We start from the raw sequence: 13,891 nt of genomic DNA on the forward strand, positions 1-13,891 counted from the left end.
TTTGGCACAATTTCCCTCGTTTTTTGTATGTACCATTGATTTGTTTTGTATGACTCGTCACAGTTTTAAAAACACTCTCTCTCTCTCTCTCTCTCCTAAAAGCATGACATGATTTATGGACTTTGTAGATTATGTATGGCAAACCGTTCGCGAGACAGATCAGATCAAAATCCTGCACTTATAAATTAAGCTATTCTTATTTTACTTAAAATTTAATAAATTTGACAATAACCTCAGTTTAATCATGCTGAATGATTAAAAATTAATTATCTCTTGTTAAAAAATATTAATCTGATATAAAACCCAGTTTAATCATAGTTGATTAAGTTTAAATTTATCTCTTTTGAATAAATTCCAATCATTTTTCATTCTTTTTTTTTGATCATTTTTGATTAAATTTTAATCATTTTTTTTAATGATATAATAATATTTTTTTATTTTGGAATAGTGGAGTGTGATGGAAATTCCTCTGTTGTCTTGTATTATTTTTTCCCACAATAATGATATGTAATCGAATATTTTTAGACAAGTTTAGGAGTTACAAGCGTGTTATAGCGAAGATCGTTTGAATTATCGATATCGTCGATATCGATGCAGTATCGCCCAATGCAAAATTCACCATTGTTGTTTGCGTCACTTGCTCTTGCTCCTACCATTTTCCTTTTGGCAGCGGCATTTCACGTATCGTTGCGCGTCTTCAAAAGTGATCAATTTTTTTTCGAGTCTGTTCTAATACCAGCAACAGAGGAGCAAAAACAAAGAAGTAGGGAAGCCGTGCAACGATTTCTTCTCAAGAAAAAGAAAGGTTTTTTTTTTCGTTTACTGTTTGTTTTTTGTTTTCATTATTTTTCCTGAACTTAATGCCTTTTCTCACAGCTGTGTAGATCATCGCTAACCCGGGCACCTGCACATCCGGAAGGACTGGTGAGGAACTGTTCCGAACATACTGTCGTACTGCGGCAAAGTACGACTGCCAATACGGGAGACAAGATGGTCAACACAGTCAACACATCAGAGCAGAATCATGAGCAGTAGAACCTGCCCCGCCCTGGCAGTGGTAGTATCGTTGTTCGCCGGCCTAGAACCCGTGGCAATCCGGGAGGCGAGATAGTTGACGATTCGGAGCAGAACCACGAATAGCTGAACCTAAACGGTGCAGATAGGAGTCAAGTTGCACGCCGTTGTATGTGAGTAGCATTTCATTTTTTTTTAATAATCATTCAGTGGCGTCTCCCCAACCTCTGTCTACCTGTGCATTTCGCATTTTAAAAGCTAGTACGCAGGTAAATTGAGATTAGGAAGACTGATCCGTACAGCTGTCGGATGGTAAAACTGTAGCAGCGGTTTACCAACCAGATTGCAGTGTGCATGGCAGACATGACATATGACTAATCTGTTTTGTGTTATTCTATCATACAGCAATCGACACCAGATGACGACAATGACGATGATGACGATTCTACAGCTGATCCGAATGTCTCTGGTGTTACTGACCACACCAAGTCTGTAATAAGCGTTGCGTCAGGCGGAGGTAACTCAGGAAAACTTGGCCTGCTAGTGGTGCATGGGAACGATACGCGAATCCAAGTCAGGAGTTAAGGACAACCACATCTCCACCATTGATACCAGCTGATGTTACCGAAAGGCATCCTGATCCCATAAGGATAAAAAAAAACTTCGGAACATCTGCAAATACAGGTTGCTCCTACTCAGAAGCATTATGTGAAAGCTGTCGAGCTATTTTTCGAAAAGTACAGCAACAATAAGGAATTGCTAGTGTTCTTCCGTAAGAACGTTGGTAATTCTAGCTTTTCCGGATGGCACGAGGCACGCATTCTCCAGATGTACCGTCGACGAACAACAAGTCGATAAAACACAACTATCTTCACCGAAAGAAGGAGCCACTCGGTACCTTCAAGGAGAAGATTTGTGATACAATAGAGGCATATGGCGATCCGGCGAGATTTTTGCCGGGCAGAGGACGCACGGATCTGACCGTACAAGATATTGCTAGATTCTGCAATCCCAAATTCATGTCCATTGAGCAGTTCGCGAAAGAAATCGGAACAGTTTTCCGCATTCAAATCACGGATGAAAGCAACCTAAAATGGAACTGCACATGCATTGAATTCTTCAAAGCAAACTTGTGCCACCATATATTGGTCGCTACTGTGAAGCAAAGAGTCTACCACCTTCGCCCGGAGGCAAACACAAGCCCAAAACTCGTCTCAAAAGCACTGGTTAGAGATTGAACGAGTTCAACAGCGCAGGGTACGGTAATTTTTAAGATGTTACGTGAATTAAGAGATCTGCTCCCGGACTTGTTTTTTTTTAACGTTTGCTGTAAATTTCGTTAAGAAAATCATGCAAGCATTTAACAAGAAAATCTTAAATATTTGACATTCCTCCTTTTCAGAAAATCGTGTGACTCTTCATCACTAAATGAGATGATAAAAGTTACGACATGTGACGTGTCTCTTCATTTTCATGAAGAAGAATGACTAGTGAAAGAGATTGGCTCGACGCGCAGTAAAGGGAGGAGTATCTTGTGAGAAGAACATTTGTTCTAATGACTAAATTTACATTTCAGGTTTCCAATTTTCACTCCATATTTTCCTTCCTTACTTAGGTATTGCAATCGTACCAGCTATGGTTATACGTTCCTATTAAGGTGTATTCAAGTAATGGCATGTGGAAGTTCCACAGACCACACACCATAACAGCAAGTTGGCTGGTGCGTCAATTCAGCTCAACTTCGGCGTGCTAATAAGTTACATCAAAAATACAATCAAGAGTTGTTAATGTTTTTTCTTTCTTTATATTGTTAAAATAAAAGCGCCAGAATTGGCACACATGTTGCTGAAACAACCAATACAAAACATTTTTTCGTTGATCAGTTAAAAACATTTTTTTATTATAAAATTACACCCTTCTTAAAAGTTTTTAAACAAACAAAAAATCTTCACAATAGTCTCACCGCATATGTATGAAAGCATGTTCTCTTTAGCCATTTACACAATTTTAACTGTACATATATATATTTTTTTTATTTCAATTGGAAACACAAATTTTATTATGTCAGCCTATTTTAACTTAACTAAAAATAGATTAGTATATTTTGAACTCATCAAATTAAATCAAATAAGCGATCAAATCAGGAAAAATAGTAGCAAGCAAGAAGAACAATTCAATAGGTGCTACGAAACCCACACACTTTTCTGTAGAATTATTGCTCATAAATATACCTTAAGCATGCACCTCGAAGATGAATGGGAAAGATTTTGAATTACTGTTATGTGAAATTATTGAAAGATAAAAGTCTGATGCGATTGATGATTATGATACGATATGATATGATTGAATTGATGGATTCCATTCATCGCCCTTAATTATGGATGACCAGCCCATCGTGTTGAAAAATAGTAAATGAGCATTTGTTCTGGATTTAGGGAGCATTTCCCGTAAAAACAGCCACATACAAATAGTGTACTTAGCTGAATTGATTGAGCCTTTCTAAGAAATATTGGAGCATTTACGCTTTTAAAATGGTAGAAAATGTGGCTGCTAGCTCTGAGTAATTAATGGAGCATTTGTATTTACAAAGGATAATGACTCTCTCTTTGGGTTGTATTTTTTTTTAGGAAGGGGCATTTGCAGCACAAAAGTGTGATTATTTGTTTTTGGTTGTTACAATTGATCGCGATTGAAAACGAATAGGGTTACCATTATCCACGATTTATTATGTTACCGAGGCGTGCATTGGTGATAGCTTTTATTTCCATCCTGCATAGCCTTCCGAGTGATATAGTATTTTATTTTTAAAGGACAATATACAGCAAATAAGGAGCAATAACTTAACCTATATATGTGTTTTGCGGTCTTTTTAATTAGCCAGTATGTATGTTTACAGTGCCCTGTCCTTGTCATAAAGTGAAAAAAGTCGAACGTTCGATCCGGAATGTGTGGCTCCCTTGTCAATAAACAGTTGGATTAACTGATCGTGTCCATTTTGAGCAGCTAACTTCAAAGGAGTCTGTTGATATTTATCCACTGCATTCACGTCAGCATTGTTTGATATCAAGAGTTCTGCAACGTTCTTATGACCATTTGATGCTGCGATATGAAGTGGAGTATAACCGGTAGTTGAACAAGTGTTAACAGTGGATCCTTGGTCAATCAACAGTTGGATCAACTGATCGTGTCCATTTTGAGCTGCAAAATGAATAGCAGTCCATTGTTTTTCATTCACTGCATTCACGTCAGCATTGTTTGATATCAAGAGTTCTGCAACGTTCTTATGACCATTCCGTGCTGCGCTATGAAGTGCAGTTCTACCGGTAGTTGAACAAGTGTTAACAGTGGATCCTTTGTCAATCAACAGTTGGATCAACTGATAGTGTCCATTTTGAGCTGCAAAATGAATAGCAGTCCATTGATCCTCATCCACTGCATTCACGTCAGCATTGTTTGATATCAAGAGTTCTGCAACGTTCTTATGACCATTTGATGCTGCGATATGAAGTGGAGTTACACCGGTAGTAGAACAAGTGTTAACAGTGGATCCTTGGTCAATCAACAGTTGGATCAACTGATCGTGTTCATTTTGAGCTGCAAAATGAATAGCAGTCCATTGTTTTTCATTCACTGCATTCACGTCAGCATTGTTTGATATCAAGAGTTCTGCAACGTTCTTATGACCATTGAATACTGCGGTATGAAGTGGAGTTCTACCGGTAGTTGAACAAGTGTTAACAGTGGATCCTTGGTCAATCAACAGTTGGATCAACTGATCGTGTCCATTTTGAGCTGCAAAATGAATAGCAGTCCATTGTTTTTCATCCACTGCATTCACGTCAGCATTGTTTGATATCAAGAGTTCTGCAACCCTCTTATGACCATTTGATGCTGCGGTATGAAGTGGAGTTCTACCGGTAGTTGAACAAGTGTTAACAGTGGATCCTTTGTCAATCAACAGTTGGATCAACTGATCGTGTCCATTTTGAGCTGCAAAATGAATAGTAGTCCATCGATTTTTATCCACTGCATTCACGTCAGCATTGTTTGATATCAAAAGTTCTGCAACGTTCTTATGACCATTTAATGCTGCGGTATGAAGTGGAGTTACACCGGTAGTTGAACAAGTGTTAACAGTTGATCCTTTGTCAATCAACAGTTGGATCAACTGATCGTGTCCATTTTGAGCTGCAAAATGAATAGCAGTCCATTGTTTTTCATCCACTGCATTCACGTCAGCATTGTTTGATATCAAGAGTTCTGCAACGTTCTTATGACCATTGAATACTGCGGTATGAAGTGGAGTTCTACCGGTAGTTGAACAAGTGTTAACAGTGGATCCTTGGTCAATCAACAGTTGGATCAACTGATCGTGTCCATTTTGAGCTGCAAAATGAATAGCAGTCCATTGATCCTCATCCACTGCATTCACGTCCGCATTGTTTGATATCAAGAGTTCTGCAACGTTTTTATGACCATTTAATGCTGCGGTATGAAGTGGAGTTACACCGGTAGTTGAACAAGTGTTAACAGTTGATCCTTTGTCAATCAACAGTTGGATCAACTGATCGTGTCCATTTTGAGCTGCAAAATGAATAGCAGTCCATTGTTTTTCATCCACTGCATTCACGTCAGCATTGTTTGATATCAAGAGTTCTGCAACGTTTTTATGACCATTTAATGCTGCGGTATGAAGTGGAGTTACACCGGTAGTTGAACAAGTGTTAACAGTTGATCCTTTGTCAATCAACAGTTGGATCAACTGATCGTGTCCATTTTGAGCTGCAAAATGAATAGCAGTCCATTGTTTTTCATCCACTGCATTCACGTCTAAATTGTTTGATATCAAGAGTTCTGCAACGTTCTTATGACCATTTGATGCTGCGATATGAAGTGCAGTATAACCGGTAGTTGAACAAGTGTTAACAGTGGATCCTTGGTCAATCAACAGTTGGATCAACTGATCGTGTCCATTTTGAGCTGCAAAATGAATAGCAGTCCATTGATCCTCATCCACTGCATTCACGTCCGCATTGTTTGATATCAAGAGCTCTGCAACGTTTTTATGACCATTTAATGCTGCGGTATGAAGTGGAGTTACACCGGTAGTTGAACAAGTGTTAACAGTTGATCCTTTGTCAATCAACAGTTGGATCAACTGATCGTGTCCATTTTGAGCTGCAAAATGAATAGCAGTCCATTGTTTTTCATCCACTGCATTCACGTCAGCATTGTTTGATATCAAGAGTTCTGCAACGTTCTTATGACCATTGAATACTGCGGTATGAAGTGGAGTTCTACCGGTAGTTGAACAAGTGTTAACAGTGGATCCTTGGTCAATCAACAGTTGGATCAACTGATCGTGTCCATTTTGAGCTGCAAAATGAATAGCAGTCCATTGATCCTCATCCACTGCATTCACGTCCGCATTGTTTGATATCAAGAGTTCTGCAACGTTTTTATGACCATTTAATGCTGCGGTATGAAGTGGAGTTACACCGGTAGTTGAACAAGTGTTAACAGTTGATCCTTTGTCAATCAACAGTTGGATCAACTGATCGTGTCCATTTTGAGCTGCAAAATGAATAGCAGTCCATTGTTTTTCATCCACTGCATTCACGTCAGCATTGTTTGATATCAAGAGTTCTGCAACGTTTTTATGACCATTTAATGCTGCGGTATGAAGTGGAGTTACACCGGTAGTTGAACAAGTGTTAACAGTTGATCCTTTGTCAATCAACAGTTGGATCAACTGATCGTGTCCATTTTGAGCTGCAAAATGAATAGCAGTCCATTGTTTTTCATCCACTGCATTCACGTCAGCATTGTTTGATATCAAGAGTTCTGCAACGTTTTTATGACCATTTAATGCTGCGGTATGAAGTGGAGTTACACCGGTAGTTGAACAAGTGTTAACAGTTGATCCTTTGTCAATCAACAGTTGGATCAACTGATCGTGTCCATTTTGAGCTGCAAAATGAATAGCAGTCCATTGTTTTTCATCCACTGCATTCACGTCAGCATTGTTTGATATCAAGAGTTCTGCAACGTTCTTATGACCATTGAATACTGCGGTATGAAGTGGAGTTCTACCGGTAGTTGAACAAGTGTTAACAGTGGATCCTTGGTCAATCAACAGTTGGATCAACTGATCGTGTCCATTTTGAGCTGCAAAATGAATAGCAGTCCATTGATCCTCATCCACTGCATTCACGTCCGCATTGTTTGATATCAAGAGTTCTGCAACGTTTTTATGACCATTTAATGCTGCGGTATGAAGTGGAGTTACACCGGTAGTTGAACAAGTGTTAACAGTTGATCCTTTGTCAATCAACAGTTGGATCAACTGATCGTGTCCATTTTGAGCTGCAAAATGAATAGCAGTCCATTGTTTTTCATCCACTGCATTCACGTCAGCATTGTTTGATATCAAGAGTTCTGCAACGTTTTTATGACCATTGAATGCTGCGATATGAAGTGGAGTTACACCGGTAGTTGAACAAGTGTTAACAGTGGATCCTTTGCCAATCAACAGTTTGATCAACTGGTCGTGTCCATTTCGAGCTGCATAATAAAGAGTAGTCCTTTGATCTTCATCCGCTGCATTCACGTCAGCATTATTGTTTATTAAGAATTCGCATATTCCAACAAACCCACGTTCCGCAGCAACCAGTATCATATCCTTTAGGTTGCTTGTTGAGAATGATTTAAAATGTCCTTCTAAAGAGGAAATGATACTCAAACAGTCACACTCACATGCCCACAGTGCAATCTCCCAGCTTATTTTACACAGACTATTCAAGATCTTGAGATATACCTGGTTTCCTTCCATCTTGGTCATAGAAAATCTTCGAACAACAATATATGTGGACAAAATGTGTATGACAATTTCTCCTGACAACGTAAAAATGTTGTCGCATAGATATATTGCCACAAAGTATTCACTGTAAGACCGATGGCAAAAATCAACCTTCTGCTGGACTACATGAACCAGTTGTGATGAATCTGATTCCTGTTCGCATCGGTTTTTAAATTGATCGTGTATGTCTCTATAATATTGATTTTTAAACAATTCCTTACGTAATTCAATGTTTAGCAGCTCCATAGCTAATAACTGATGCTTCAAAATAAAATCACCCATCAACCAATCCAATTCAGCGTCGCTCAGATCAAATTTGGGCTTAAATTTTTCCATAAATTTTTTGTGAAAACATCTTCTTATAAACTCTTTGTATAGCTGTGCAATATTCATTTTTTCTTTAGTCAGATCAACGAGCTGATTGGTATTCTGTTTCTTCAATGAATGGTAATTTCTAAATTTTTCTAAATAAACCTCCGCCAGCATTTTTACCATGAGTGGCGCACCACAAATTTCGCCTAAATTTGAAGGGATATTTGATTTAAATGTGTTTAAAATATGATTCGAGTAGCTTTCAAAGCAATGTTCATCTAGATCTGGTTCGTGCCACATCTTTCTGAAATAGTTGATTTGATCTTCCACATTAAACGGCTCCAAAAACATAGATCTTACATTAAATTTACTCTCTAATAATACTTGCATGTGTTTTCTGGCGCTGATGATGATTCGAATGCTCTTTTTCAACTTGAGTTGTTCCAGCATCTCAATCACCTTGTCGGTGTACTTGGAGTGGATCTCGTCGAAGCCATCCATGACTATAAGAATAGAATAGCCTCTGTCATCCCTTTCATGTGGGGAATTTTCAATGAGATCGCAATTTTGCTCTGAAAGGATCACTTTGAGGACATTAAGCACCTTCAACTCTGAAATGTGTTCTACTTTTTCGAGCTCCATCACCAACTCGCTTAAATACACTAACAGTACATGAACGACATTTTGCTTCTGCACTTCAAAGGCTACAAACTGAAGCAAGCTAGTCTTCCCCATTCCGGGGTCTGCCAGAAGTACGATGATCTGATGGTCTTCAAATGTTTGCCCAAGCTCTTCAACAAACTGAGCGTCACTCATCTGTCGTGAAAGTTCTTCAATGTTGCTTTCCATACCTGGTTGGTTGTCTTTATTAAGGAGATTTGCAGCCAGACGCTGGTTCATCTTCGCCTCTTCCATACCTGTTTTCTCAACTTCAATGACATTTTCGTCATTGGTCGGTTTACTATATTTGTATATAATACGGCGATTGATGTAATATTTTTGCAATTGTTTTGCTTCCTTACCTTCAAGTTTATCGTTATCATTCTGAATTTCACTAAGACAGTTTAGTACATCACTTTTTTTCAACATTGCCTTCATTTTATTCTTTTTAGGTTTATTGAGTTGGTCAAATTTTAATATCAGATCTCTAAATATCAGATCGATTTCTCTCAATTTTCTGAGAATTTCTGGACAGATCCACGATTTACACCACGTCCACAGCTCGCTTTCAATAATTGGATACAAATCATTTGGTTGACTCACCAATAGAGAAAAGTCGTTGAAGAATGCCACAATTTCCTCCTCACTAAAATAACGTGGCAAATGTTTCACCCTTGAGTTTCTTAGTAAAAAGTTATTCACTGTTATTGTCTTCTTCATATCAAGCTTATCTTTTTCCAGAACTTTAAACAACTTGGCAACATTGAATTGTTCGCTTTCCGAGTTGAAGCTATCTAAAAAACTGCATTGCTTCTTTTTTATTGTTAAAACGTCTTTCAGAGGAGTACTATAGGTTTCTAAAATGTTACTGACGGTTCCATTGTTGAAAAGCTCTTTGATTGCCTTTTTAAGGTTTTCGAAATCTTTGTTGATAAAATTGCTCAACTCCTTAATAGCTTTTTCGGTTGGATCCAGTTTCAGGTGTCGGGCCTTGGATCCAGGAAATCGTAGGATTTCATCTACTTCTACCTCAACAGTCCTCACCCAATCAACATCGGAGATGTTTAAATCCTTATTAGTAAATATATAGAACTGCTTTTTGTATTGGTCTTTCTTAAAGTTTTCAACAACTTTCAAATAGGATTCCAGGTACTTGTAAATACTGAAGTCTCCGTTGTATTGATCTTTTTCCACGGTCGGAAATAGTGCATTTAAATCGATAACATTTACCTTGCCATCTTTGGTAACGGCGTGCTTCACCTGGATGAAGTGTAAAACCTCACGTTCATCGTCAATGATCACTACGTCATCGTACTTGTCGGCTTGTGACATTTCATATGCCAATCTGACATTGAAACTGTCTCTCCGCATCCGTAGAAAAAAGGCGACTGCAACTTGTTTTTGGAATACTTCGCCGTGGTAGCCTGATTGGATTTTTCTTTCATATGTTCCGTCTTGTAATAGGTTCGGCATTTTGAATCAACTGGGGAATAGAAGAGAAATGACGCATTAGCGAAAGTGACAAAGGTGCTACAGTACATCTTTTCACTTCAACAACAGTCCTGTAATGGAGCCGCCAAATGACTTCTCCGATTTGCATTAAAAGTGTTAAAACCTAAGTAGGGTTAACTACCCCATTTTCGGCCTATTAAGCACAACCCGCACTTAGTATTTCTTAATCTAGCGCAGTTTAGCACCAAACGTAATGTTATTATTACTGATGGCTTCCAAATTTATTTGCCTTTCTGTACGCACCGTAAGATTTGATAAAGAGGAACCAATCGTTGAGATATTGTCAAAAGTCTAATACTGCTTCTTGACGCCAAACTCGGCCTTCGGATTCTAAACTCGGCCTAACGCATTTGAACGCCATTGAAACGCAAATAAATTCACTTCGGCCTATCGAATGAAGATAAAAATTGATTCGGTCAGAGCGCTTCTTTTGTTTTTGGGAATAATGGGTGCAAACCTTCATATCACGCCTTCTGATTGACTTCATTTGGTAGCTTATTAACTACAGTATCGTACCAAACTCATAATTGACTTGTTAACTCAGAAATCATGGAATTATTTTGTGTTGTCTGCACGATAGGCCCGAAATGGGCGATTATGCCGAAGTAGTTCTCTACCCTGTCTCAAAATCATTTTGCTGATTTTAATTTTTTTTATTCATTCATTCCTTTTTTCATATAATTTATACTTATAAAATAAGGTTTAAGGCATTTTAAATATTTTTTTTATAAGCATTAATGCGTACCAAAATTAAAAATAAATTCATGTTCCATGTTTTTTCACTCTAAAAGATTCCATAGTTTTGAAAATTGAAAAAGCTTGCCTTTCTTAAAACCTTTTTTATTTTATTTATTTATAAACCGGGCAAGGAAATTTTGAGGTTACACTTCCATTACATTTTTACTTAAAATAAAATATAAACATTTTTTGGGAACAGGAAGACATTATTTTCTTCTGCAACTTTGTTTCAGACGTCATTTCGATCAGGAATGCCATTTCCGCGTTACAGCTTTTAGAATAAATTAATGGATGCCATTTTGAAAGTTTTACATGAACAATACCAAAATAATACCACACAGGTATTCTTTTGATATCCAAATATCACTTTTAGTTACTGACAAAGTATTTTGCATGCAGTTTTTTCGTAGTACTCTTTGGTCCTGGTCCTGTCGAAGATGAACCTCAATCTAGAAAGGATTAGTATGTGGAATAGCGCTTCTTTTTCACTCTTTATCATTCATATGTAACCACATTGTTGACGTCACTTTCACTTCTCGCATAAAAACTGATGAGGATGAAAGAGATAGTGTTTTCATCATGTTTAAATCACGAGCCAAGTAGATCATCTCACGACCGCACATATAACGAACTGTAAAGTCAAGTGATAGCACGCCCAACAATGCATTAGCTCCTAAATAACATTGACAGATTAAAAAAAAATAAAACAGCAAAAAAGGTTATCTTCCATTTAATTCCACTTAATTAATTTTGGTATCCATGACAGATACGTATTTCGACTACAATGTGCAGTCTTCATCAGTGTCATTCCCACTAAAGAATTTATTAAAATCTAACCCCCTTAAGTACTCCCTTTTTTGCTGTTTTATTTAGCATTCCATTGACAGATTCTTTAAGTAGATTTTTTCTTTGCACCCCCATGGACATGTATGGATTCTTCCAGCTATTTCCAACACATAGTTCGATAAAAGAAGCTATTATCTAGCATCTAATACGGCAAATTCGGCAAGAAACGGATTTGTAGCCAAATTATTAATGAAAGAGAAAGTGGAAGAGGTGGATCGATCAATGTTACTTAGGACCTAATGCATTGTTCGGCTTGATAGTTTTTTCGAAGGGCCTATACGGTAAATGAATATGACTCATATTTGAATCCCGATCACTCAAATTCGCAAAAAAGTAAGTCACTCATAGAATGAGTAAATGTTTTCTCAAATATGATTAAACGTCACTCATATATGATTAAATGTCACTCAAACTATACGAGTAAATTTTTGCGAGTTTGAGTGAACGGTACTCAAATATGAGTTAGTCTCATTTCCCGTAAAGTTTGTTTTGACGGGAGGATTGATTGCACGCTATTTTTAAACAACCCACATTTTAGTAGGATCTACTCAGATCCGTCAAAAGTAGGGCTACCGAAAATTGAGCAATCTGCAAGATGCAAATTGAGCAAACTGCAAGAAGCAAGATGACAAATGAATAAAATCGGTTGGATTCGGGTTGATGTTTTCTATTCGTCATCTTGTTAGTCTAAACTTTGTTTACTCAATTTCGTGTACCCTACTTTTGACAAATATGAGTAGATCCTTCTCAAATTTGGGTTGTTTAGAAATAGCGTGTGTACCGTGTCGACCCCTCCTTTCACGCAAATATTAACATTTTGCCTGGGACTTTCCAGTGGAGTGAAAAGATAAGAAATTATCCACTTTGTTTTACGAAATTCGACATTTGTTTATGAGGGTTTCCTATAGAAGTGAACAGTTGCAGAGTCGTCATCAACGCGAATGGTTTCACCAATACCAAAACAAAGTTATCAAATAAAGTTCGTGGGCCATAATTGAAAACAAGCATCAAAATTACGTCCCTAATGTTCGGTCCATAGATATAAAGCGCTGAGAGCGTTAAATCTTTTAAATTAGCAGGAAGAGTGAAAAGTGAGATATTCATTTATTATTCTAGCATGCTACAAAAAGGTAAGTCCCTCCCCTTGGCTAGTTTTTGCACCTTGCTGTTGGTGGGCGGGCTTAATTTCATGCTAGTGGAGTGTTGGATACGGTAGGTTTATGGTCGGCGTTGCTGGCTCATGCCACGATAGAATGGCGTCATGGGCAGGCAATGGGGATTACTAAGCTTCCCCTCTCTGATAAACCACTGCATGAGAGAACCAAAGATCTAGTCTAGCAGTCATAGTATCACACTTGTTACTCCTTCAATTGAGAGCCGCGTCGTAGTACGCTTCCGTATAGGCACTGACGTTGGGTGTGATACTGGCGGGTTTTGCCGCAAATCACTCTTATTTTATTTATTTTTACGCAGATAGATTTATTTGGGTTTGCAAGGCAATTATACTATTGAAATATTTCAGAAAGTGTCCAACGGTACTCCTTCTATTTGCGTGACAAGCTTTTATTGTTGTTTTCATTGAAGTATTACTCAGGAAACAATGTTAAACATCATGTTTGTACATGGTATTGTAACTAATGCTTCATTTTGATTTGGGATAAGTGTTTGAACTATGGCTCGGGATTTCCACTGTGGTGTGCTTCTATTGTGACATACCCATATGTATTTTTGTGGTGCCACATAGTGGAAACGTGAGAGCGTAGTTGGAACATTTACCCTATACAATATACAATTTAAAATTAGCTTGGAAACTAACTTCAAAGTGAAGCATTTTAGTCACTTGAAGTTGTCACCTGGGACGAACAAAGATATAATTAATATATGTCAAAGCCAGAAGTACTTGCAACACGTTAAATTTTAGTTTAAAAGCATGAGTTATGATTGTGTAGG

At 37.8% G+C, this 13,891-nt stretch overlaps 2 protein-coding genes across 2 annotated transcripts in view; both read right to left on the minus strand.

Moving 5' to 3' along the window:
* Positions 1–371: 371 nt before the first annotated feature.
* Positions 372–6,186, minus strand: LOC135710776 (serine/threonine-protein phosphatase 6 regulatory ankyrin repeat subunit B-like). Its single transcript, XM_065233438.1, has 2 exons — positions 6,174–6,186; positions 372–6,093 (listed from the first exon to the last, which is right to left on the minus strand). Exons 1-2 carry the CDS (start codon positions 6,184–6,186, stop codon positions 3,905–3,907), a joined length of 2,202 nt encoding a protein of 733 aa, XP_065089510.1. The 3' UTR covers positions 372–3,904.
* A 1,257-nt stretch (positions 6,187–7,443) lies between these two features.
* LOC135710777 (uncharacterized) overlaps positions 7,444–13,891 on the minus strand; it is a 38,778-nt gene continuing 32,330 nt past the window's right edge. The window contains exons 3-4 of the mRNA XM_065233439.1: positions 7,526–10,328; positions 7,444–7,479 (exon numbers count right to left, since the gene is read on the minus strand). Of these exons, the coding sequence (XP_065089511.1) occupies positions 7,444–7,479; positions 7,526–10,318 (2,829 nt within the window). The 5' untranslated portion in view covers positions 10,319–10,328. The remainder of the gene's footprint in view (positions 7,480–7,525; positions 10,329–13,891) is intronic.

The sequence above is a fragment of the Ochlerotatus camptorhynchus genome, unplaced genomic scaffold (assembly GCF_037179485.1).
Source record: "Ochlerotatus camptorhynchus isolate MF236.1 unplaced genomic scaffold, CSIRO-AGI_Acam_v1.1 ptg000402l, whole genome shotgun sequence".
NCBI classification, from domain to species: domain Eukaryota; kingdom Metazoa; phylum Arthropoda; class Insecta; order Diptera; family Culicidae; genus Ochlerotatus; species Ochlerotatus camptorhynchus.